The sequence below is a fragment of the Pteronotus mesoamericanus genome, unplaced genomic scaffold (assembly GCF_021234165.1).
Source record: "Pteronotus mesoamericanus isolate MK-2021 breed Mesoamerican mustached bat unplaced genomic scaffold, CSHL_Meso_final scaffold_232, whole genome shotgun sequence".
NCBI classification, from domain to species: Eukaryota; Metazoa; Chordata; class Mammalia; order Chiroptera; family Mormoopidae; genus Pteronotus; species Pteronotus mesoamericanus.
This window is the reverse complement of record NW_026555311.1, coordinates 9,820,275-9,847,743: the sequence shown is the minus strand read 5'-3', so window position 1 is coordinate 9,847,743 and position 27,469 is coordinate 9,820,275. Positions and strand designations below refer to the sequence as shown.

Sequence of the window (27,469 nt, the reverse complement as noted above, 5' to 3'; positions counted from 1 at the left end):
TTTAAAAACTGGCCAAAAATTCTGAGTTGCAAAGGACACAGAGATAGATCTTAAGCGAAAATATTAGAATAAAAGATTAGAAATACAATTTCCAAGTAAGCAAAACTTTCCCATGTAACTACGCGTAGTGTATGCAATTAAAATCTTAAATTTGCATGCATTGTATTTACCTCAAATCTTGTTTTCTCTCCATTAAAAAAAGACAAAGAGTGAAAATGAAATGGAGAATAGCGTCTGCATAAAATGTAAACAAAAACAACTTTTACCAATAAAAACATTTGAAAAAACATGATTTTGCAGAAACTACATGAAATTATTAGCTGGCTCAATCTCTAAATGAGTTATAGAACTCCTGCCCCTTCCTTTCTGGTTAATTTAAACTATTCTGAAAAACTGTACTCTCATCATTACATATGAGCCTCCCAATATTTGTATCCTTGAAAATTTCCAGTAAGAAAGTTTTCTGTAGGAAAAATTAGTTTTATATTTTTTGCCATATTGTTGTTTATACCAAAATATAATAAAGAAGCACAGCAACTCACCTGAAAAACTGCTGAGCATCCAGGGACTTTCACAATTCAAGTACTTAATTCTTCTTTATCGCCCTGTGTAGTCCAACTCTGTTGCCATCGCCAAGATGTTTTATATTTGTGATATTATACTAACAGAATGCATCTTGAAATTCATAAAATGATAAAAATCTTCTAATGTAATATTATTTTCTGTGGACATGGACTCTCAATTGTTTGAGCTTCCATGTTTGTAACAATATTAAAGATTTCCAAGATATAAAACTGAGTCCTACATTTCTTGTAAAGAGACATCAAAAAAAAAAATTAAATCTTTGAGAAGCAGTGAAATAAGGGTTAAGCACATTCACCACCAAGTAATAAGCAGCATGGGTGGACCACAATATTCCATAATTTTTTAAAAAAAGGTAGTGCAATAAAAATTTAATCTCAGAGAACTGTGGAAAGCTTTCTCCTGGCACACTTGTGATGGAGAGGAAGAAAAAAGTTTGGATATATTTATTTCTTCCTCTAGGTGACCTTTTAAAGCTTTCAACAAAACTATATCCTTTGGAAATGCGAAAAAACTATGTTCTTTTTTTCCCCTTCTTTAAATATATGAAAAAGACAAAATATATGAGGAAAACCAAAATGAACAAATTGGCATATTTTATGAAAGATTTACATATAGTATTCATTTTGCTAACATAAGGGCAAGTGTAGAATTATAAACTTTATCATAAACAAAATTAGGTTTTCAGGATCCTATGCTCATTACTTAAAATACCACAAATAAAAATTTGTTCATGGAAAAATAGAGATATTTTGAATACTAAAGTCCTTTATTCAACAACACATAAATTTCACAAAAACAACTTTACTGGGCAAATCAAATGTGTTTTTTAAAGTTTTTTTTTTTTACAGTTTTGTACATGCCCCATAAGTAATTTTCTTTAATAAATACACTTTTTCCAAAACTGCTTTTTTTTTAATTGCACAAGCATACATACACCTTACACAAATATCTATTAGAAAATGTAATAGATAACTGCACAGTTCAGAATAGGAGGACACTGTGAAAGGAGTACACTTTGTGGCCCGCGCTCCTGAAACCTCTCTGACTTCCTTGCAGTTGTGAAAATGGAATCCCTCCTAACAGAGTAGCTGTCTTCTATTCACTAGGAATACAGATCTCAGTGTGAAACTGCCAAATGTAATGAAAACAAAATCTGAAACATTTAGCTGTTACATGAGAGCCAACTGTTTGATATCACTGTGATCAAAGACCCACTACAGCTTTTTGCTGAACATATTTGACCCTGAATGGTGTGTTCATTTAACCACTTTCCTTTTTTCATTATTTGATTACAGATACTATCAGCTTAAAGACTTTATATGCTTTAGGATTAATTGTACAATTTATAGGCCAGGAGTTCTGAATAAAGGGAATATTACTTCCTTTTAGTGATTGCTTAATATTAATTCATAGGAAGCCCACCATCTCTTGCTCCCTACAAATGTGTTTAGAAGAAAGAAGTTGGGTACTTGGAATTAAACAACCAGGGGACCTTTCACATACTCTTACAATGGAGGAAGACTTACTGTTTTGTTTTTTCTCCCAAGCATAGATACATGTCTACCTTGTATACATGCCTCCACTTGTACACAGACAGGTAGAATCTATCAGAAAGCCACTTTAATCTAAAGGCCTGAAAAGAGATTTGCATGATGATGTTCTTGTGACGTGAGGTGCTGAGTGACAGCGGACAAGGAGATTGGCGCGCTGTGCACCAAGGCCCCAGGGACTTTCCGCGCTCTCTCCAAACGCTGACCCAATGTGGCACCTCCTCATCTACACCCACACAAATCAAGACGCCTGTGTATGTAGGCCTCGCCTACAAAGCTTTTTATTTGGCTTATTGGGTAAGTAATTGTTAAGTTGTATTGATAGTGCACCAGATCTATCATTTAATTGTATAATCTGAATTTCTTGGTGCTGACTAAACATACAGTGAGAATGTTAAAAGTTACATTTCATTGGTATTTTAAAGTCATGAAAATGGAAACCTTTGAATCACCTCCTCAGGGTTATAATGAAATGCTTTACAAGTTCTCAGTACACAGACTTAGAAAAAAGAGAAATGGAGTGAGAGTAATATCTTTCTTTAACATCATCAATGAGAACTTTTATATGCACCCTACATTATATAAAGAGTTTTAGCAAAAACATAAAAAATGGGTGGTGTAATAAAACAATGTCAAGAATAAGAACATATAAGAGAATGAAAGAAAAGCTACACGTTTCCATTTTAATAATCAACAGATTTTCTTTCATTAAAAAATTGAATTGACATGTAAAACACCACATTTTACAATATACAGATTCATTAGTTCTTTAAGAAAACGAACAAACAAAAACACATCAAGACATGCAACACCAGCATGTATTTTAGACTCTCTCTCGTACATTGCTATGAGATCTTTACATGTTATTGTATGCCTAATGTAGCCTGAAGAGAAAGAAGTTTGTTTCACTTCCATAATAACAATCATCTTCCACAAAGCAAGGCAAGCTTACCATACAAATGTGAAAGTTTCCACTTGTAATTAATTAGCAAATTGGTTAAAAATAGGTAAAATAAAAAGGGAACTAGAAAGAATTTATATAGCTCTCGTTCCCACAGCTGAAATAGAAATTCTAACTAGAAACCCTCAAAGGAATATACAGCAAGTAGAAAGCTATCTCAAAACTAACATACAGCATGTTTTAGTTTGCAACTATTTTGTTCTCTTCTCTAAACATGAATAGGTGTAATAGATAACGAATCATCCTAAAAAAGGCGATTGGACCATAATCGTAGACCTTGCATTCATACTCTAGGCAAGTTAGAGCACATTTGTTTCCCACATTAGTACTTGTTAGTAACTTATCCAACTCTCCCTCCAGAATTCTTACGAAGAATGCTCCTTCCACGTTTTCAAAAATCTCCTCTGTCATTTTACTTCCCGTTCAAAACTACAACTAGCCTTTTGAAATTATTTATCTGCTAGTCTTTCTAAAATTTTGCAGTCCTTCCTGTCACCCTCTCTCTTCTCAAGTTATTTTCCTTTGTATGATCCATTTTGCTAAAATTTTTCAAAAGGCTAAAGGATGTCATAGGCTAAAATAACTGGCTAGTGGATAAAGAACAAAAAAAAAAAAACAATGACAGCATCATGGCAATTTTGATACCCTATGTGCTTTTGCTAAACTCTCTTTTATTGCTGAGGCTGAAAGTCTCTATCATTTGACCAAATGAAAGGAAATAAACTTCTTAGGTATCATGTCATCACAAATAATATTTGTCCTACTGGGACAGCCTTAGGAGCCCTGACTGCCATAAAAAACCAGTCCTACATGAAAAGGTAGCCCAGGTCTTATGAAGCATTACCCCTTTGTGTTTGGGGGCTGCTTGCATATACAGAATTCTGCAGACTAGGGCCCTGATTTCTCAGGAATGACAGCATCATTGACTGACAAGAATGGGAATGGAGCAATGGAACATTCCATCGAGGGCCTAGGGGAAGGCCCGCTGGTCCAACTGGGAGGCTATGAGAAAAGAAGATAACAAAAGATTTAAAAGCCTCACTTTTAGGAGTATGTGTAATTCTTTTTGCTTAAAAATATACCTAACCATGGCTCAATGCAGAAGCCTTGGTGTGTTCAAATTTTAAAACAAAGCTACCCATTTAATATCATACATGGAATTAAAACATTTGGATACATTTTATTAAGTGTTTATGTTTTCCTACCAAAAAAATCAGGCAAAAAATAAACAAACAAAAAATACATACAGCCCTCGCTAGGCCGGTTAAAACAAACAAACAAACAAACCAAAAACCCCAAAAACCTCAGTCATGGATTTCTGCTTCTAAGATATGATACTTTATTCTGTATCCTAGAAAACATTTAAAAAAATTATACAACTGATTCTGCATGTTCCACCTACTCAGAGTACTCCGCCTTACAGTGCAACCCAAGACAAGTCAACTACACTAAGTATTTGGGAGGTATACCCTTCTGTACAACTCGTTTGTAAGCAATGCAAGTGCATAACCACTACTCTAATATAGTGCTCAAAAGATTAATTGAAACTCTCATCACATCTTCCCCTCCTATAACAATACAACTGCAGGTAATTGCTGGATGCATCATAATCTTTTCTTCTTGTAAAACTTGGCGTCAAGTCTCTATGGAAAGATGCACGGCAAAACGTGCCACTGCTGTTGCTGCTTCTAGAAACAACTGGCAAAAAATATTTAAAGCTAAAATTTATTGCTCCAGATTTAACTCGCAGAACCATACTGTGGTGTACAAACTGTTAATCTCCATAGATGCTCAGACGTGATTGTCTCCTTGTGTCTAAACACACAAAATACAAGCTGCTATCTGTACAGTTTACAGTACTGAAACACATATATTTGAAAATGAAGTATAGATATGTACTTTGCAAAGATACATGATTTTACAGCAGGGGTTTACCCAAACTTATTTTTTACAGCCACTTTCAAAATAGACAACAACTTCACTAATATAGCTAAATTACATCAAATAATCAGTGTATTGAAAGTAAATAGACTGGCCAATTCCCCAAGCTCCCAGGTTATTTTTATAGGTCTTTTTTCTTTTCTTTTCTTTTCCTTTTTTTTTTGTGAAGAAACCCCTATACATAAAATGAAAATAATATCTTCAGTGGTGGACTAAGCAGTTTCTTAAAACAAGACATTAGTTTGCCCTTCACTTCCAAATGCCTTGAAAATAAGATATACTACTGCTTTAAAAGAACCATCGGAATGCTTCAGCGCTGGGAACAGGTGTTCTCTATAAAAAAAGAGCAAGAAAACAAGTTAAGCTTTCTTTCTATGCCAATATAAAATTAGAATTTTCTCCTTTATACTTCAGCAATATTTTTAGTCAGCAAGATTCAACATAATGACTTGTATATTTCAGCATTTAACAAACAATTAATGTTCAATCTTAGAACATTACAAAAACCAGAATATTGAATTTAATGCTAATTTACTAAATATAATGATGAAAACACATTGGTTTAAGAAATAGAGGAAACACCGTCTTGAACATGGATAGCAATCAGAATAAATGGTACGGTTCATGCTATTAATCTACAACAGGAAGACCAGCCAGTGAGTGGTGCTTAAAATCTGTATCTGCTACATACACATGCGTCCTCTCTAAGGCTGATGTTTATAAATCAGTGAAGTGATTTTTTTTATTCTGATGAGTTTATTTTATGACAGGACTACAATAAATATTATAAAAATATTTCTTCTATTATTTAATTACTAATGCTAACCATTCTTACATATAATCTAATCAAAACAATACTGACAAAATATATCACTATTTTAAAGCCTGCATTTTTAATAAATTAAAGTCTTATAAAACAAATTTATCTAACCAATGACACTCATTGAAGCATAACTATCTTCTTGTACCATAAAAATACTATTGTATTACAAAGAAATAACAAGCTAGCACTAAAAGTTTGAGCAATCCTTTAAACAAAAAGCTTATAGTCGCTATGTTTTGTTGTTGTTGTTGTTGTTGTTAAATAGTAGATAAGCTATTGAGTTTTCCCCTATATAGTAACATTACATCAATTCATCATGCCAAACTCTCTTTTATACAACAATCACATGAGTTAATATTAAAGGTACATAAGAAACAAGCTAAGAGTAAATTTTATTATAAGGGCAAATGAAAGAGAGTTAATTTCATTCCTTGTTAGACTAGTCCAACAAGCCTGTGTAAACTCTAAGATGGTTGCTGAGAATAAACAAGTATATTAATAAGTATGTTGACTGTTACCAAAATACTGAGTAGGAATAAAAGAATATGTATACACACACACACACACACACGCGCGCACACACTCACACACACCCCCTTGTAGAAGGTTAACACATAGTGTTAACAGCACTTGAATTTCATATGTCAGAAAATACATTAAATATTCTACTACAAATACTTTTTGATAATTGGGGTTAGCTTTTATTTACTTTCTCACTCATGACTTACTTGATTGACATAGTCCTACTGTATCAATGTCATCTAAAAATAAGTGTATTTATTGATGTAAATTGAAATTTAAATATATAAAATAACCATTTTGGAGAGTAAAAATATTTTTTTTATCTGTACTTAAAACAGTCAACACAATAAATTTCAAAATGAATTTATTTTCTAATAACAAATTTATTTGCTAAGAACAAACCAATGGTATCTAAACCAAATTTGCATATAGGTATATATTTCTAAAAATATTTAACTTGTGAAGTATTTTCTAAAAGCACAAACAAAAAGGTCCTTTGCTCCTACAAAAATGGTACATATCTTACTAATATTTTATTCCTCACTCCCCATGGTTCCATCCCGTCCCTTCCCGTCAGTTCCCTATGTACACCTGGATCCCCACTGTTCGCTTGATTGTTGAGAAAAAACACTGTACTGCATTCTCAAATTAACTTTTAGTGATATATGTAATAATTATATATGCTCTTACATTTATTTAATCATTATTAAAGAAACAATATGAAGTAATAAGAAACATAATATATTCATTCTAATATTATGCTTTACATGGACACACATACACACACACACAAGCAAGCAGTAATTGAAAACTTAGAAGTTTATACCAGATGCTAACTTGCTGCCTGATGCCAACTAAGAATATATTTTATTTAAATATGCATACTTATATAAATGTAGTCATTTTTAACAAGATCAGTTAGATCCAAGCATACTCATGCAATTAGAGATTCACATATGAAAAATAAACGTGTGCATATATATTCATACGTATTCACATTTACATGTACAGTATATGACATAGAGATGTCAACTTACTCTCAGATGCCAACTGGAAACAAGAATGTAAGTATATATTTATATAATTTTGTATCTTGATAAACATATATGTTTATGAAGATAAACAAAAATATATGGAGTACATTTTTTAAATTAGATGAACTCCTTATGTCTTAGATACATTTTTAAATTTCTTTTCCAGCTCTTTTATCTGCATATGACCCTATTACTCAATCTTACTTGTAATATTTAAGAAAAAAGCAAGCTTTATAAAATGCCACCTGAGATCAAAGGTCATTGTTATGAGAAAAAAAGATAAGCACTTTTCAATGCTTATTAGCACAAAAATTAGATAACACAATGAGAAAAGCAGAGAGCTGGTTTTCTGTATTGACATGAGCTGTTACAAAATAGCTCTGCTGCGTGCACCTATTACTGTGCATATGTTGAGATCTGCATGTGTTTCCTTATACAAGGACATGGGCAATTTACTGCTCCAGGGGAAGGAAGAAAAGTAGGGAAGCATCTCTTAAAAATGATCTCTCTCTTATATTAAAATATTTGAGGTCATAAAGCATAAAAATGATTAGTTGGGTAATCACCTAAAATATGTGAGGAAACACACACACACACACACACACACACACACACACAGGCACATCAATTAGAACAAATTTTGAAGCTATTCAACCAGAAACTTGAAGTGAGAGTTCTCTACCAGTTTTATTTCAGGGTTAAAAAGCATCAAGCTCCTTAGTGTCCCATAGGACACACAAAACGAGGATGCATATCTAATCTTGTGCCCAAGTTCTGCTGGGCTCACTGGAAATTTACAACAGGCCTGGACTAAGTTCTTTTCAAGATGAGTGAAGCAACATTGAAACATATTTGGTTAAATTCACAGGCAACGTATTAGATTAAATTACAGGTTTCTGATTGTATTAATTTGGGGATGTATCTTCTCTGGTTTTGTCAGTTAATGAGGTCATCTTTGTCAGAGGACTTCCATCAACTTGGGGGGTTATGCACCCTGACCAGTTACCTTTAGGTTATATAAATTCAAGAGTCCCAGCTGGGGAATCACACTCTTGATGAGATTACAGTGACTTTCTGGATCTCAGTGATGCTTGCAGGAAATTATTATCCTGAGTGACAGGAAAGCCAGATTTCCCAGGAAGAGAAGGAGGCGAAGGAGGCTGGAGGTAAAGAATAGAATTGAGTTGATCGGCATTGTTTAAGGCAGCCTTCACCGCTCATGCAGGTGCAAACACCGAGGAACAGCAGTCTTGCTCCCAAGAGGCCTGGGGAGAAACCTGCAGCCCCCGTTCCTCCTTCCTGCTCTGCTGTAAAGCGTGGTGTTCCAGAGAATTCATCCCTGTATGAACCAGATATGAAACAACCTTCAAGCTTAAAGGAATGCCTTCTGTTTCCCTCCTAAATAACTTTAAAAAGCCAGTGTATTTCTTTGACTAGAAGAATGATATAATCCAAGTCCAAGTACATTGTACATTTACATTTTAAAAATATGAATACATATCCATGTCTCTGGAAGAAATGTATTTCAGTTCGATTTTCATCAAATCAGCAATGAAATAGAAACGACAAAATAAATAAGACTCCCAAAAGCTGACACTTTAAGGATTAAGCCTAAGTTTCTTTTTTTTTGGTGTCTGTTAGGCAGTCATGAGGACTATGGTATCTTCAGGCTGATCAGGCCTCTACATCTTGTTAAAAATATGTCAAGGGTAATAAAAACTCCCCTCCTAAAAAGTGAACTTAGAGTATCTATAACTGTACATATGGAGATATGTGGGATTGGCTATTCATATCTACATACAACGTGTAAAATGTAGAAGTATTCAATACACAATAAAGTGAATCATTTTAATAGAAGAGGCATGAGTTTTCAGAGTGACTCAGTGCTAAAATATACTTCGAAAGCATCAGCTATAAATTGAGATAATGATGACATTAGCAAATACTGTAACTAAAGTTAAATATATCTTTCCAATATTTACTCATATACTTTCTAATCAAATATCTCAGTGATTTGACTAGGCTTCAGAATTCTACTGTGCAACATGGTGGCTCTAATGCAGTGATTTCCAAGCTGAAGTAAGAATTTTGGGGTACTGTTATTCTTACACTAATCAAAAATTAATTTCCTCCAATCCCATTTATTATTAATTAAACATAAGTCATCTAATCATTTTCTGATTCCCACATATAATGTTTTTTCCACAAAAAGCAAAGCAATTTGAAACTACTTAGCCAATATATCCTCTTGTAAACTATTCTGAAATATTGTTCTTACTATGAGGAGCCCACAGGAAGTTTTTAAACTCCTGGGCATCCAAGGTCTTGAAATTGGAAACACCCAATGTATTTGATTTGCTTCTTCATACTAAAATTGAAAACCTTAATGAACCCTGACTTTTCCAATAAAAAGCATCTGAATAAATATGATAAAAGATAATAGCAAGTATCATTGTTTGCTCTTAGATATTTGGTTATATTTGTTTCAGTCTTTGGGGTGTTTTAGATGAACAAAATGAAGAGAATCCCTGATGGTGAAATAGACTGCTTTTTTATTATTTAATTCACAAAGAATGCTAAAATATCAAGCTATATAGGTTAACTACTTTACTTATGAAATTTCAAAACCTACTTGGATAAATGGAAAACTGTATTCTATATAATGTCATGAATGTCAGTACACACCCATATGCGCATTAACACAAATCATTGAATAATTAAGATCTAAAAATGATACCTAGCCAATGTTAGAGACTTTCCAAAATAGCTTTAGCAGAAATATTTTTCTATATCCTATTTATAAATAGCATGAATAAAAAAATCATAATCCAGCAACTATAATAGAATTATTAGCAAGCACAGGCTGGTAGGTCTGAATTTATGAGATGATAATCTCACATTTCAGTAATTTGCTATTATAAACCAGAATAACTTTATATTTTAATAATACCTTAATTTAAAAATATGTAGATTGATGTACGTATGCACTTTCTACTTTTTAAATTATACCTTACTTTATTTTCTGCTGTAATATATATGTATCAGATAATATATATGCCAGTTTAACTTTTCTTATAATTCAGATTAATTTATCATATAAACTCTATATGACTTTGGTATACCCACATCATATTTTGGCCATTATCCAGATGTAAACTATAAAGCACCTATATATTACCATTAATTGGAATGTTAGACCCCTCTTTAAGAGGAAGAAGGTACCAAAGAAGTAACTGAATAATTTTATGACCCCATTTTGGAGGGCCTTAAATATGATTATAAGGGGCATTATACTTTTTTGGTTTCCAAATTGACATTTGTGGCCAGGATTTCTCTGATCAATGGTGGAAAACTCGAGATGGCTTTTTCATTAGTATCGATTCTCTGTGGCCTGCTGCGCTTGTGACTCCTTCTGCCCCGGGAATAGAAAGGCTCCTCCTCTCCCTGCCACCCCTATCCCTACCCCGACACTACCACCTTCACCGCTGGGGTGGCCACGACTTTAGACCGTGGCAGCGTAAATGTGGAAGGTAGGCCCAGCTAACTTTGGTAAATGGAAACATGAGTTTATATACTATGTTTTAATGGTACTAACTAAAAGCAATATGATGGTAGAGCTAGTCAGGAAAACAACAGTCAAAATGGAACTTTGGGTATAGGGGTAGGGGTGATGTAGCAAGAGGGAAAGTAAGAGCTCAAATCATGACTCACACTGGTTAAGAAGTGAGCAGAAAAGGAAGCCATTTTTGGTGCTAGCATCAAATGTAACTACTACTTCATTTAGGCAAGTCCCTCGATTAATGCAACATACAATTATGCTTGAATTAGTTTTGGTAACTGAATGTGGTTTGTGAAGCCACATCACTCCACATCATTCCACATCATTCCAAAAAATAAGTAAATTTACTGTAGTATAAATAGGTAGTTTAGTGATTAAAATGTTCATGGACTTAGAAACATACAAATAAATTATAATAGTATGGCATCAGCAAAAAGAGGAAAATTTTTCAGTGATCCACAAATTAAAAAGGTGGATTTTAAAATTATTTTATAAATTATTTTTAACCTTTTGGATAAAAGTGAGTGGGAAAGGAAATTAAAAGTAACACTGAGATTTAAAGAGCAAAATTTAGGTTAATAACCTACTGTCAAGAATGATTAAAATACCTAAAGTTCATTTTATTTATATGTCTTTATATATAATTCATGAATATTTACACAAGTATAGATGACCTTATTATAAACAAATCTGAATACACACACACACACACACACACCCCCTGCAGCAACAAAAGTTAAGTAATTTTATCTACTCCTTAACTAACTCAATTAATTCCTATTGAATCCAACAATACTTTTAGGTGAGATCATTGCTAATCAGGTATTGAAAAAACAAAAGCATTCTTTTCATGAGCACACTGTTGGACAATTTTGAAAGTTTTGGTTAATTCTAAAGGAGACAGTAAACTTTCTTGTTCTTCACTGAAGAGAAGAAAAAAAGAACATTCATGTAAATTGTGAGAAAATAGGAAGGGATCAAAAAATATTATGGAATAATTTTTTTAACAGTGAAAGCTATGATTTGGACAGCCTCTAACTTATATTCAAGTAAAATAGAGTAGTTACACCTAACCTTTATAAAAACAATTCAAATTATGGTGCTTCTTTTATTATTATAGATCTGAGAATTTTTTAAATATTTGTTTTTTCTGTATTATATAACAAGTGAACATAGGTTTAGTAGAAATGTTTTCTTAAGCTACATTCTGCAACATTTAGATGTAGCCTTTGAGCTTCACTTGGTTCAGAATCTTCTATGACAAAAAGCCAACCACTGAGATAGTCCCAACCTAGAAACCAAAGCATGTTTTATGTACATGAATTACTTAGAAGAATTTAGAGAAAATTTCAATCATTTGAGTCAATTAGATGTTATCATCAAAGTAATATATGTGGTTATAACTATACTTCTGAAAATGTAGCTTTTTCATTTGCTTTTGGAGTATTTCCTTTAATTTTTTTAATAAGTTCAAGTGTCATCTGGATGAATGTTCAAATTCACAATCACCCTGAGCTTTTTGGTCTTGCTCCTTAATGTTCTTTTGAAATAATAAAAGTAAAAGGTACACAGTCAACAATTATTAGAATTTAATTTTATCAAGTTATTATGTATTACTTACTCTTTCGGAATATATTTTCATTAGTCTGCCTCATTAAGAGGATATGAACTCTTAAGCATTCCCTGCTACCATGACATCAGCAAGACATCACATATTTAGATTCCAATTTCTCCTCAGGGAATTTGCATGGACTATTTCTTCTTCTGTAAATATCATGTCCTCCAATTTGTGCAGACACAGTAACTTTTACAGAGTTAACTAGCAAAGTCAATCAATAAACTTTTTTCATGCATAGGATTTATAAGAGGTAGTGATTAATATTCTTTGTCAATTTTTTTCTGGAGTCTTTTCTATATATGCGATTCTGTATTTTTCAGCAAGTTCTCCTTACAATCATTTAAAAATTCCACTACTTTTGAACACTTAGTTAGTTGTGGATGCTGGATAGCCTACGTCTTCCTAAGTGCCATCATTAATTTTGAGTACTAGTTTTCCCATGTTGGCCTTTCTACATTTCTATTTGCAGACTTAAAAGAATTACTCTTAAAAAGAAATTAGAAGGAAAAAACAACTAGTTTCCCTGAAACTAGTTTCTCCCCTATGGCAAATAAAAAGAAACAATGCTAGGAACAGTCTAGTGGAGCTATACCCAGACTCATGGCATCTTCTCAGAATTTTGAGGCATTAACCATTTCCATTAATTTCTTATTTAAACAAGACTCTAGAAGATAACCTTGAGCCTAATAATCCTTTCTGCCAACAGTCTCCTTTATGAGTTCCCTTTAATCTGTAACACTATGGTCTGCCTGCCCGCCCACTTTCCCTCGCTCCCTCTTTTCCTCCCTCCCTTTTTTATTCTTTCCTTTACTTCTTTCTTTCTATATGACTCTTTCTCTTATTCAGGTCAAACAAGGGTTTTCAGTACTCTGTAAAATATGTTTGAAATAACAAGTCATACTGTAGATTCTCAGTATGTTCAAATGTTCAAGGCAAGTATTCTATTTTTTTCTTATTTCTTGAAAAATTCTGGAATACTAATAGAAAATTTAATGCTACACTAAATAACCACATAATGTAGCCAAGTAGAGATCACAGGTAGCAGTATGTATTTCTTATTTAGAGCTGGGGAAGAACTAAGCCAAGGATGACTCAAGGAATCCCACGATTTTTAAATAGCTGTGAGATGCCCCAAAGTTTTCTAAAATCTCAATTATATAATTTTAAGGGTGTCGTCCATTTCTTGGACTGAGAAGTAAGATCTTAAGTGGGAAACAAGTATCTTGGATGAAATAAGATACAGAGTTAGGAAATTACATTGATATTGAAAAGAGGCAGTTAGGAATAAAGAAAAAATTGATTTCATTAAGCTGAATGTGCATATGTATACATGTGTGTACGTGTTTGCGTGTGTCAGTATCCACACCACTTACTAAAAGTCTTAGAAATTAACAGTCCCTACCTAAAGATTTGTTAAAGTGAATTGATCGATGGTTTACCACATGCTTAGTAATATACCATGTATTCATGAATATACAAAAAATGTACAGATCTGCCCAGGAACAGAAAAGAAACTATTTTTGAAACATTTAAATTTTGCTCTTTATCTTGTTAACATTTTTTCCATTTACAAATATAATTTCTTTCCTCACTACGACTTGTTCGATACTGTTGTTGCTATCAAACCAGTGTTTTTCAAATGTTTTTGACTGCAACCAATAGAAATAAACTTGACATAGAGGCCTAGTACATGCATACACATATATTCATGGATACATACATAACTGAAATGGGAGTTTAACAATATGTACTCTTACTATATGTGATACACTCATATTTTCTGTACCTCTTTATTCTAGTCTACTTTGTAAAAATCCTGGTGGTAAGCCAACACATTGGTTTCATGGACTCCTAATGTGCTGTCTCCTGAAGTTTGAAAACCACAGCTCAATGCCATATGCATAATATGAGGAAAATCCAAAACCATTCCACTTCATAATGAGTTTAACTCTATATTACAGCCTTGCATAGAATATCCAATATATTGTATATTTCCTTTGGAATAGAAGAAGCCAGTGGTCACTGTTTTGTTTTTTTATGAATGAAAATTAGAGCATGCAAAGATTCAAGGTTTATTAGAAGACTCCACATCTTCTCACTTCTCATCTGTCTATATACAACTGAGAATTTTATCTCTTTTGCTTATCCCTGATTCAACTAAAACGACCACTGACCTCATTCAACCTGTATACAGGAACATCTTCCAAGATAGGTTTCTCCCCAAAAGTTATTTTTCTGTCACTAATTCACCATCACTCAGAATCATCATATCCACACAATTAAATTTATATAGTCCATTATATTTTTTAAAAAAAATATTTCATTTCTTTTCACTATGTAAAATTCTAGAGAAAATGTATCTTCTCTGGAGTTTGTCAGATTTGCTGAAATACATAAAAATGCCCATGACTCTTGCTGATCTATAAATATATATCCCTTTCTCTTCTCATCCATCCTGCTTGATCTTTATTCTTTTGATACTGTCAGTCAAAAGGGTTTTTTTTTAAGTCCTTGAGCAAGAAACAGCATTTTCAGCACAGTTTTCCCCATATTCCGATACTTTCTTCACTTTAGAAATATGAATTTAGATACTAAGATGCAGATGAGATCCAAATGTGATTCCATTTCCCACCCATATTGGATGTATTCTCTTTTAGTTACACTTTAGAACTATTCTACTAAATGTTTCAAATGCATAGGTAAAAATGATGTGGGCTATGTAACACAATCTATTTTGCCTCATCTCTAACTCAGCTGCCACTCCACTGAGCTGGAGCCTTAGCTCTGATTCCCAAGTCAAATGTACTGAGTCAAATCACGAAAATCGTCCTTGTGTTTATAGTTTGCATTCTCTGCAAAACTTCTGTATCTTATGTGACAACATTTCCTTCTGAACGCAGTATGTACTACATTGCTTCCTGGCTTGGATACTCCTTTCTCCTTTTTAATGCTGTCTTGGTCAGTATTCCAAATCTTTTGGGGCTTATTTACCATAATTTTATCCAGAAAACCACCAGTCTTTTCTATTATTGTTCACTAACTTTTTTCATTTCATAAATACTTTCTTATTAAAAGGAAAAAAAGCTCTGCATAGTCATTTCATTCACTTTTTATCTCAATATGTATGTCTGTTTTATTCCCCCCAAGACACATACACACTTATCTTCCAAAACAAAAGTAACTCTACACTGTTCCAATATTTGTTGAATATGTTCACCAACTAAAATTCATGAAGAGCATTTAACCATATTCCTCACAATATTTTAAACCACTGATTCACATACAGAATAATTCCCTGTGTCTGTCCAAATAAATAGTAGCCTAATGAAGGCACTTACTTAGTAAAGTGAAACACACACACACACACACACACACACACACACACACACACACACACGTGTGCGCGCCCTGCGCTATTGAAAGATAAAGTAATGGCGGTGGTGGTGCCCACTGGTGGCAGGAGGCGAAGAGCACTAAAATGTCTACGTTGGTTCACCACACTTACTGACTGCCCCAGGTAATTTGAACAGTTTTCCTGGGTATTTCATAGATATAAATACAGAAAAACTTGTTTATCAAGTTTATCTCTTTCCAAGTGAAATCAAGCCAGATCTTTGGTGAACTGGACGATTAAAACAAATGTTCAGAAAATGCAAGCCACAGAATAGCCTACTTGGGCTTTAATTTCAAACTACTGTAAGTAACCTGTTGTTGCATTGAATTATCTCTAAATACAATTGTTTTTTACTTTACTTTTTATTGATGACTAAAGTAGAAACAAGAAATTGCATAGCTCCTTTCAGTATGCAAAGAACATAACCTACATACCATATTAAAATTTCGCAAGATAGGTTGATATTATTATTGCCGTTTTACAAGTGAGTAAGTAAAGTCAGAGTAGTTACACTGATATATATAACATTGCTCAAATGGTAAGTTACTTGATACTAGTGGCTCTTCCCACAACCTATCATCTAAATGTGGCCACATGGCCCAAATATAATTTTTAACTATAAATAAAGATCCAAGAAACTAGTAGTCTATTTTCTGATTATAATTTATATTTGGTACATATCAAAGGGATGCTTCTTTAGTATTAGTGTTTTGAAAAGTGATTTTTTTTTGCTTTGCCATTTTTTTTTAATAAAAAATGTAATGTGAAATGGGTAGGTTAAATATTAAGAAATAGAAAATCCAAAAAATTTTAACAGGCTCCCTCTCATACCTGACTATGGATCTTATGCTCTTAAAATAAATTAAAAGAAAGCCCCAAAGTTTCACAGAGGAAAAAATATTCCTCATAATGTTTCAGAGTAGAAGTTAACAAGCCTGTTGGGATCCTTTTAGCCCCTGCAGAGCTAAGTCTTCAACATTATTAAATGGCTGTCGCATCTGAAGTATGGTGCAACATAACTCAATAAACAACAGAAAACATATGATGCTGAACGCAGGGAGGCTTTTCGATTACCCTGCAGAATAATTCAATTTCCGCACAGGTGTTTGCATGTGATGGAACAAGATATGACTAAAGGATAAGACCACCCGTGAGCCCCTCCCCCAAGATTTTGAACTGCCTAAAGATCATAGCATAATGTTGTATGAAAAAGCACGTTAGCAATGAGCAGAACCATTGCTGCACAAGTGAAAGAACAAAACTGCACATGCCCAAAATCTTCGAAATTCCCACCAATTAAAAAAAAAACCTTCTGAAAACAAGTTTTTGTAAAAAATACTGTTCTCTGGAGTGTTCGGCTTCCACAGCCAGGTCACCTCACCTCCTAATAAGTAACTGAAAATCACACTTATAAAAATGAAAGATTTTTCCATTACTGTGGGTTCATTTTGCCTTTTGGAGCCAATGTAAAACTAAGGGGAAAGCTAAGAAAGAAGTCATCCTTTCTCCAACTTATATATTTACATGAGATATTCAATAAATCGTGAATTTAACCTATTAATTTAATTAGATATTTTATATGTTGAATACATGAGTTTTTAGTATTTTGTATAATGTGAGTAAAAATGTCAGAAATGGAAGTAGATTTACTCTTGTGAAATTTACTAAGTAGTAGGATATTTTATTATGCTTAAAAAGTGGATTTTCTGGTAAAAGTGAACTATACATTCGGACAATTTGACCTATAGAGTTGAATGGTAAGTTCTAAGAGCACCAACTACTTCAGAACAGTTCATGAAACCTGTGACTGATTTCTGGGGAATACTCAAATAGTTTTATGCTTTACTTTTGTATCCATAAAGAATATTCTAGCAGTGTGTCCACGGTCACCGCAACATAGAGCTTTAGTTTCCCACCTGGTCAAGCAGATATGGATGAAATGCTCATTCTTTCTGCACACATTTCCATTTTTAGTTTACAGACTTTTTATTAAATTGTTCTGTATTTATCAGTCTGTAAGTCTGACCATACAAAACTCCTACCTATTTACCCAGGTAAACAGTTGGCTAAGGCTAAGCAAAATATGGAGCGATACAGTAATTAATTCGTTACACGGTTTAAAAATCAAGTAACTTTTATTTTCTTCATCATGAGATACAACTTCTATACCTATATAAAATATCCAAATATTTTTTTATCTGATTAAAGTATACAGTTCGTTGGTGTTATTTGTTCTGATCGACTTTCTGATTGTATTTTGTTTGATGATGGCTGGATAGCAAACAACCATTCTTACAGGATAATTTATAAATGGGCTTTAATTGCTTTATTTTACTATTCCTAATGGCTATTCAAAAGATTGTTGATACTTTACATGACATTTGGATGGGGGAAGGTATTATTTTCATTTAGGAATTATCAAAAATGTATGGTTCTTTTAAAAACAACTATCTTATATTAAATCTGGTGATGGGAAGAAAATTTTATTGAACTTGAATTACAGTCTGATAACTGGGCTACAGATCAGTCTATTCTTTGACTTTAGTCGAAGATGAAATTTTCTGTTTTCCTATCATTTATGAAATTCAGTATCTTTTTCCTACATCATTTCTTTATTACATCCTAATGCTAATATACTATTGTTTGAATATATTAAAAACTTTCTGCTCTCCCTTTCATTGTTATATGTTTGTGTCTGACATTAAGCACAAACTTTAATTTTTATGCTGGCATGTTTTTGATTCTTGAAACTGAAAGTGAAAACTCATTTTTTTAAATGATGATGTAAAATAGCAAACTAGTAAGTATTTCAATTTACAATATAAAACGTTTGTATTTTACCTATAAAAATTTTTTAAATCACCTAACTTCAAAAACTTATGACATGTTCAATTATTGACTGGTTTTATTATTTAACTACACAGATTCTGAGTTTGAGTGACACACCTATTTTACTATTATCTACAAATAAATTTCTTCAGGAAGCAGGTGCCATCTTCCCACACAAACTGTAGACAATGTTGTTCTCAGAATTTTTCAATTGCCATTTATGTGGTTGGGGCTCTCAGAACTTAACAGCATATATATAAAATGTGTCCCTCCTCCCCTAAAACCCTCTTAGTTATCAAGTTTGGGTCAATATCTAGACGTTTCCACCAAACCCCTTAGAAGTTCAACGCAACTTGCGGAAATTTATTGTTGGCCTCTATATTCAGCATATAAATTTTAAAGAGAGAAAATAAAGAGAATGGAATTGTCCTTTTTCCTGACCTTACAGTTTCTCAGTCTCTTCATTATAATATGTCCCTTTCAAGTCCTTCCACCAACATGTGGAAAGTCTGGGTACAGGCGGTGTGTAACTCACAGCAGAGAGCCAAGGGTGGGGGCAGGGAAATCTCCTGAGGCTCTGCTTACTAATGTAATTCCATAAATCAGCTAATGGGAGAGAAACCAGATCTGTGTGGTCTCTAATGCTGTCCCACAGAGATCAATCATGTCACCTGAACAGTGTTCAGGGCCTAAGAGGCTGGGGTTGCCCACGGGAGAGTTTTATCCCTTGAGCTATACATAGCAGGCTGGGATATTTTAAAAAGTTAGATCTGAATATCAGAAATAGAACTGCTGTGAATATGAAAAGTGAAGATTACCTTTGTATGAGACAAACTGCTATTACGTAACTTATTATCATAATATGTAATCACATGTTTCTTAAGCTATCTGGGAATATGGATCATTCAGGAAACAAGTTTTTAAGTTTGGTCACATAAGTGGGATACAGCATTTGTACTAACTGCTTTGAATAATTAATGATGGGTGGTTTTTAAATATGCTGACTAAATGAACAGTGTTATATGCAAATATATAGTGCACAATATCATACAAAAACTAAGTTCATTTTATGTGCATTGTTATCATATGGAACATATTAAGGGGTGATTTTATAGACATATTTCTGAGGCATTAAGGTGCTCTTAACATGAGACTAAGTAGAAAGTGTGTAAATAAGTAAAGCAGTTTTCGAAGGGATGCTGGATGGGAGGCTTTCAAAGATGGGGTCAAGAATCCCAACCCAACCATGTGAGCGTATCTTAATTTCATCTTTCTCACCCTGGAAATCTGATTACACCTCCAATCTCTGGAATGAGAATAAGGTGAAGACAAGAAGGGCACAGGGGGTTTGAAATGATAAATAAGAATATAAGTAATGATTATGATGCAGATATCCGTTGGTATCTATAATTCAAAGCCAAAGAATACTAGCTACTGAACTTACCCCTGAAATCCACAGGTAATAGCCATGATAAATTCCCAAATCACTATCCTCAGCTCAGGCCTCTGTCCAGTCACTACGGCATCCACGGGTAATGAGATATCACAAGAACCAAATTAGAGAGGGAAGCAGGGCAGTAGGAGGGCCTTTCACCAGCCCACAACCACTGTCTGAGCTTTGGTTCAGTCATGTCAACCCTGTCCCTCTGACATGTGGCTACAACCCTCACTGCGTGGTTATACATGTGCTTAAGGCAATCATGCCACCACTGCCTTTTATCAATGATCTAGAGAGATCTCAGTCAATTAAACACACCACAACCTCACAACTTCTGCTTTCTTCCAAGCAAAGAGCAATCCACTAATGATCTTAGCCTTGAACTATAACCCAATATCTGGTGGGAAGAGGATGTAGTTAGGAAAACATCTTCAGAGAGTTCTGCAAAGAGAAAAGTTTGTTCCTCCCTTTCGTATCCCACCTTTTGAAAGGCAACGTAAGTTTGGAGCAAATGGATTTTTAAAAATATGAAAAAGCAATACTGTGGAATCATATGTGATCAAAATGCCTAAGGAATATAAACACCACAAGTTCGTGGGAAAACTATCAAAAGGAAGAAAAAGGAAATTTATGAAATTTGTTTAGTCTGATAAATCAGCATAGAAACCTGTACTAGAAAAGCTATTGCCACTCACAGTAAGTTTCTTCAGAGTAGTTACTTAATAAATACACCAGAATTATTCATGGCCCTATTGACTGCACACCCTAAACTGGGTCCAGTGCCAGGGGTCTAGCTAAAGATGAGGACTATTAGCAACACCAAATCCAGTTACTATATATAGTTCAAGAGAAAAAAATAAAAGCCATGTAATACTTATCAACTGGGTATTTATAGGAAATTTCAGAATGAACTGAATTTTCATATCTCATGAGCCTTAGAGACCTAGAGAAGTTACAATAAATTAATCTACAAAAAGAAGAGAAATCAATACATAAATACTAATTTTCACTGCCTAAGAAAATACATGGACCTACATTTTTATAATTGCTATTATCTCTGCTTAAGCAGAGTTGCCAAAGGAAATGTAATAAGCCACTCTAGGGTAAAGTCAATTTTCAACAAAGAGATGAGTTTTTTTATAAAGAGGAATAAATTCAATATTTTGATTAAACCAATCATGATCAATAATGGTATCAATATATACTGATTTTTTTTGGAATCCCAAAGCAGTTTTTTGCTTTAATTTGTGTTAATAAAGCTTTTTAAAGAAAAATCTCTATCTTATTTGTTTTCACACCTGCAAGCAAGATCTCCAGCTCTCCTCTTTTATTCTTTTAAAGACCAGTCCTTCATGGAGAAAACCCCTTTAAGCAGTGCTCACAATTTTTTAAAAGAATGTACAGGTGCCCCTCTGATGATACTTTGTGAGAGCCACTATCTCCCTACAATCCAGCCCATAGAATACTCCCCAATGCTAAAGCCACCACCTATGTTCTCATGCACATAAGAACATCTAGTCATCTACTCTGTGAAATTTATCAAGAACCTAATTGCTTGTCCATATTGCTTTGCTAAAAATACCACCCTAACCATTTACCTGCATTTTTTCCCTTTTTGTTTTGATCAGATTACCATATGAAATTTCCACCAAATTCGTCGATCTTTGTATGTAACAGAAATAAAAGCCTAATTTAACAATTACTTTAGTGATAATTGGTACACTGTCTCTTTTAAGGGCTTATAGGAAAAGGAAACTATAATTGATCATAAACCAAAATTGTGTTTAGTGTATAGAACAATCTGTGACCACAAAATGGTTACTTTGTCCAATGCAGACCCCAAAGCACTATTTTTTGGTTACTGAGTTTTAGGAGTCATTTGTTTCGGAAACTATGTAAAACAATACTTAAATCACCACCACCTACATTAAATGAACTAATTCTATTCCTTTATTCTAACTCTACATCTCCTTAAAAATCACAGGTGGTGTTCAGCTTTCTATACTATTTCTGCTTTCTTTAAAAAGAAAAATACCAGACATGCAGAAAATAAAATGGGAAACAGAAACACTGTGTCATGAACAGAAAAGCTATTCTAGAAAGGGGTAGAAAAATCCCTTTTAGAATCCCTGTATTTCCGCTTCAACGATTACGGTGTGCCTGTGTGTGTTTTTGAATGGGCACATAGGCTTGTGTGCCACAAACTGTGTCCTCCCTGTGACAACTGGGCCACTAATAAGCTTCCCTTGGCCGATAAAAGTATGTAAATGTGAGGTGTCCAATCTTTGGGGCAGAGATGTTTTTTAAAAATAATCATAAGGCGGAGGGGGCATTTTCAACCACCAAGGGAAATTTTTGACCATATTGAATGTGAAACTTCTGATTTTTCAAACCAATTACATGAGTTGTCCCCCAGAGATAAAAAGGAGGTGCGCCCTCCCCATCTGGAGGGCGGTTCCACATGAAGTGCAGCTGTGGAGAGCGGTGGAGAGGCCGTGACCTCCGCGCACCTCCTACAACGGTATCTTACAACCTGAATGAAGCTTCAGGAAAGGGGCACTGCATCTTGAAGCCAGACAAGAAGCCCTGCAGGGGAGAAGGGAGGGGAGTAAGGAGGGAGGGGGGTAGACTGGGAAACAAGAAATCATCTCCTCTGACCTCTAGCGAAGTGCCAGGTTTTTTCTTTAGCTCTTCACATTTTCTAAATTTGCAGATCTGGTGTCCCGTTTTGCGGTTCCTGCAACTGCTGCAGACGCCACAGTTGATGAGCCTTTTGCAGGGCACGCAGACCCCACACCTTTTCCTCTTCTTCTTGGCCGGGTTGGCTCCGCCAGCTCCCCCTGAGGAGGACGAGGAGGAGGAGGAATGATTCTGCGGGCAGTCTGCCAGATTGGCAATTTGAAACGCACTGTCTGTGACGGCTGCTGAGGCTGCTGCGGGGGAGTGAAGGGCTGTCATGACGATGACCCCTGGAGGTAATGAGATGCCCCCTAAAGCCGGGATAGCGGAAAAAGTCCCCACGCGCTCAGGGAGATTCATTATCTCTGCTTCAGCAGCGCCGCATTTGAGCTTGTTCATGCATTCCCCTGCCAAAGGTCTGCAGTGTTCAGGGGATAAGGTGGAGAGGAAATTAGTATTTGCCATTTGCAACGACGGCTCTGGCGGGCAGCCAGCTTTCCCCAGCCTCTGGGAGTCGTTTCGGTGGTGCATGCTGGTCCTGCTGCCGCCGCCGCCGCCGCCGCCACCGCCGCCGCCACCGCCGCCGCCTCCTCCGCCGCCGCCGCCACCGCCGCCGCCACCGCCGGCGGGGAGGATCGCCGAGGAGGAGGCGGAGGAGGAGGCGGCGGCGGAGGAGGATTTCCTGCTGCCCCCGCCTCCCCCGCCGCCGCCCCCGCCGCCACCTCCGCCGCCGCCCCCGCCCCCGCCGCTGCCCCAGAGCATGGCGGTGGCGGCGGCGGTGGCCGCGTTGTCGCAGTTCCAGGGGGACATGCCGATGCGCGCGGCGGCCGCAGCGGCGGCGGCGCTGCTGGGGAAGATGGGGGTGGTGATGCGCGCGATCTTGGCTGCCTGCGGGAAGGCGCCCCCGTTGGTCTTGTAGAAGGAGGTGGCAAATGAGCGGTAGCGCTCCATCTCCGAGTTGTAATCCACAAGGCTGTTCAGGGCCCCCTCGGGCAGGTGGCTTTCCTTGGGCAAGCCCGGGGCCTCCGGGCTCGGCCCGGGCTCCACGCAGACATTGGTGTTCATGGTGCAGGGGGGGAAGAAGGGGTGCAGGGTGGAAGTGGGGACCGCCTGGTCCGACACCTGGGTGGGAAAGGGGGAAAGATGGGGGGGAGGGAAGGGGGTGATGGTGGTGCTGGGGTGGGGGCCGAGGCGGGAAGGGAAAGTGGGTCCGGGTGGGGAGAGCAAGGTGAGGACTGCTTTATTCCTCTCTGGGGCGCATTTCCACAGACGGTGAATTCCCAGGCAGCGTCTTCCTTTGCATTATCCTCCAACTGTTACAACTAAAATAAAGAAAGTCATTCCAACGAGCTGCACGAGGGAAAAGATTAAAAATAAATAAACAGCTTCTCTCACTACCAAGCCACAGACACTGAAAGCCCCCACATTCTTCGTCAGGTCGTTTGCATAACAATCATCAAGACATGACCCCCCTCCCACCTTCCCAACCCCGCTCCCTCCCTTCCTACAGCACACCACAGCTCCTCCCCCCTATTCTTATAACCCTCCTGAGAAAATGTATTAATAGCCAGGATACCCAAGGAAAGACGGGGGTGACAAATGCCGAGGGAAAAGGGCAATTGGAGTGCTAAAGACATGCAAATCAGGGGTGGGAGGGCGATACTACCTATAAGCAGAGGGCATTTAAACATTATGAAATGTGTGAACAAGTGCTGCCTGGGCATGCAAATGCTGTAAAGTAGAAAACAGCAATGGCTCTATGAAGAAAATGAACAGGAAATTAGCAAATGAAGTACAGAGAAAGTCTACAATACAGCCGAGTATAAACTGTAAGCAAACACAATACAACTGAGAGCTAAGAGACTGCCCACATACAATCTGAACTAAAGAGGCAGGGGGAAGAAAAAAAAAAAAAGAACTACCAGCTGCCACAGTGTCCTTCTGTGTCTGCGGTCATTAGTTTGAATCCCAGCACAGCTGGCTCTGTTAGGGTCTTAATTCAAAGGACCAAGGACAGGTCTCAATTGTAAAAGCCATTTGGTGGTGGGGCTTGGTGGGGGTAAGAGGGTGGTGTTCTACTTGTTTAAAATAAACAAGAATAAAAAAAAAAGAAAGCTGGACTAGATAAAAAACTTAAATAACAAATAATTTCACAGATTTTGAACCAAGAGCCTGCAACCTCTGTAAGACTATCCCCAATAATTCCTAATGGAGATTCCTGTCTCTTCTCAAGACAAGAAGAAAGCATGGGACTTTTTTTTTTTTTTTTTTTTTTTTTTAGGATCTCTCATAGTCACTGGTTTTTACATTAAGTAAATGGAGTGGGGGAGGGGGTTTTCTTAAGGTGTTGTTTACCTGAAGAAGTAACCATTAAAATGATGTTTTTCTTTTGCTCCTTTTAAGAGGAAAGTTTAATGTTAACTAGATATTTGCATTCATCTCTGCTTACAGACCATTATAATGCTTTAGGAAGAGGTATTTTAGTTGTTTATTACAGAAGGAGAGGTAGACCACAGCCTTTTAAGAAGAAAAGCAAAGACATAAAGTGTACATTAACCTAAAAAAACAGTTTCTTTGTTTACAGATTTTTTTTCTTTAGGCCAGAATATCTTTTTGTGACATCTTTTGAAGCCCACATATTGGTCTAGAATGTGGAGTTCAGGGAATTCTAAATGGGGCCCAGTAGTCTCAGTCTCAAATATTCAGTTCAAAATGGATATCAATTATAGTAATTATGCTTATAATTAGATTAATGAACCATTTATGCTCAAACTCCAAGTGCAAAAACTTCAAGACCTGCTGATGAGGTGCCCTAAAAAGAGGGGTTTATGTAAACAAATCCCTATTAGGCAAAGTAAATCAAGATAAGGAACCTCACCCCAGGCTGGATTAGAAGCTAGCAGGCGTCTTTCAATCACAGCAAGTCCCTAATCACTCTGGAACCACCTCTGTGGTTTCACATTAGGAAAAACTGCTCCCTTCAGAGCTCTGATGGCAATACAAAGGGTGCCCCCAAAATGCTCCTGGCTAAATATTCTTGATGCTTGGAAGGAGGTGGGGGAAAGACACAGCAAGAATATGCATATAGCTTCAGTTTCTGTGAATCACGTTATAACTGCAAGACCATAATAACTGCTACTTAGCAAAAACTAGTTAAGCCAACCATGCATTAGATATCACCACATTGAGTGGAGGGAAAAATTCCAGCATTTTATCTTTTGACCTTGTTCCAAATAAAGAAATAATTTAATATCCTTTTTTCCCCCCAGAGTATTATTAGGGTGGTGTTTCCAAACAGAAGCTTCCCTTGCTTGCTTTCTTTTTTTTTAATTGCTATCACCTCCCCCTCCCACCCTCCCTCCCTCAAGGTTTAATGCCACCAGAAACTGTAGAAAATGACTGTGCCTAGGATCCAGGTCATTATTGTTTAATCAATGCATCTCTGGAGCATGAAAAAGGTACCTAAGCCACAGCTATTGTTTGGATTTTCTTTAAAAAGCAAAATAAAACGCACAGATAACTCTAGTCATATTCCAAAGCAAAATTAGACATTCACACTTCATGATCCTGTTTTGCCTTTAAACAATGTGACTGTACATGTCTAATACTGTATGTCTGGTCTACCAGAGACATAGAGATCAAAGGTCATATTTAACATTCAGGAGGAGGGGCGGGTGCAGATTAATTAATAAATTAATACAGCGACACCTTTTATTGCTGGAGTCCAGCATTAATAATCTACTTTACAATCCCAACGGACAGCAAACATTTACGAGAAAAAAGCCAGAGAAAGAGAAAGAACAATCACTTACCAGTCTCTTTTTATTTGGGGAGCCTTAGAATTTGCAGACGCTGCCAGTCTGCCTTTAATTAGTTGCACATCACCCCTAACACAAAGAAACACAAACCCAGATGTGTCTTGGCAGCTCCCAATTACAACTTTAATACTTGTAAACAAACTGTTGGGGAGGGGGGATAAATAAATATGCGGATCAAAAAAAAAATACCTGTAAATGGCTTTTTTTTTCTTGTTGCAGAGAGAAGGAGGAGGAGATGGTGTTAGTGGTGGGGGTGGAAGGAGGAGGAGGTGGGGGGAGAGGAAAGAGCCGAGTGTGAGTGTATGTGTGAGAGCGCGGGGCTGTTCTCGGTGGTCTCTCCTCTCCCAGCGCGTTGCTCTCCGTCCGTCTCCAGTCGCTGTGTGCGAGGGAGGGAGGGAGCCAGGGAGTCTCTCCTTTCTCTCTCTCTCTCTCTCCTCTCTCTCTCACCCTGCCCCCCCTTCTCTCTCTGTTTGTATGTGTGTGTGCGTGTGCGTGTGGCTACTGGGGGAGGGGAGCGCGAGGGAGGAGGCGGGGGCAGGGGCGGGGGCCATCGGCGCGGAGGTGAGGAGGACGCAGAGACGCGGACACCTACTGATGATTGGCTGCAAATTACACGGGGAACAAGAGGCGCACGCGGCCCGCGCTCCCTTCACAAATCCTCTCCGCGGCCGCGGAGCCACGTTTCCCAGCTCGCCCGCTGCTCGCCCTCCCTCTTCGC

The 27,469-nt window shown here is 36.4% G+C and overlaps 1 protein-coding gene and 1 long non-coding RNA gene across 2 annotated transcripts; both read right to left on the bottom strand.

The window, feature by feature from the left end:
* Positions 1-5,318: 5,318 nt before the first annotated feature.
* CXXC4 (CXXC finger protein 4) lies at positions 5,319-24,049 on the bottom strand. Its single transcript, XM_054591668.1, has 2 exons — positions 22,913-24,049; positions 5,319-5,370 (listed from the first exon to the last, which is right to left on the bottom strand). Exons 1-2 carry the CDS (start codon positions 23,996-23,998, stop codon positions 5,326-5,328), a joined length of 1,131 nt encoding a protein of 376 aa, XP_054447643.1. The 5' UTR covers positions 23,999-24,049; the 3' UTR covers positions 5,319-5,325.
* An 11-nt stretch (positions 24,050-24,060) lies between these two features.
* On the bottom strand, positions 24,061-27,185 carry LOC129085316 (uncharacterized). The gene is made up of 3 exons (XR_008530688.1): positions 26,941-27,185; positions 26,746-26,820; positions 24,061-24,255 (listed from the first exon to the last, which is right to left on the bottom strand). It is a non-coding gene; the product is annotated as an uncharacterized LOC129085316 (long non-coding RNA).
* Between the last annotated feature and the right edge of the window lie 284 nt (positions 27,186-27,469).

Bases quoted from the DNA above. Each gene is read 5' to 3' on its own strand.
- CXXC4 (XM_054591668.1), bottom strand. From the start codon at position 23,998: ATGAACACCAATGTCTGCGTGGAGCCCGGGCCGAGCCCGGAGGCCCCG. The intron at 5,371-22,912 runs GTCAGAGGAGAT...CTTTTTTTATAG, and splicing joins AACCTGGCACTTCGCTAGAG to AGAACACCTGTTCCCAGCGC.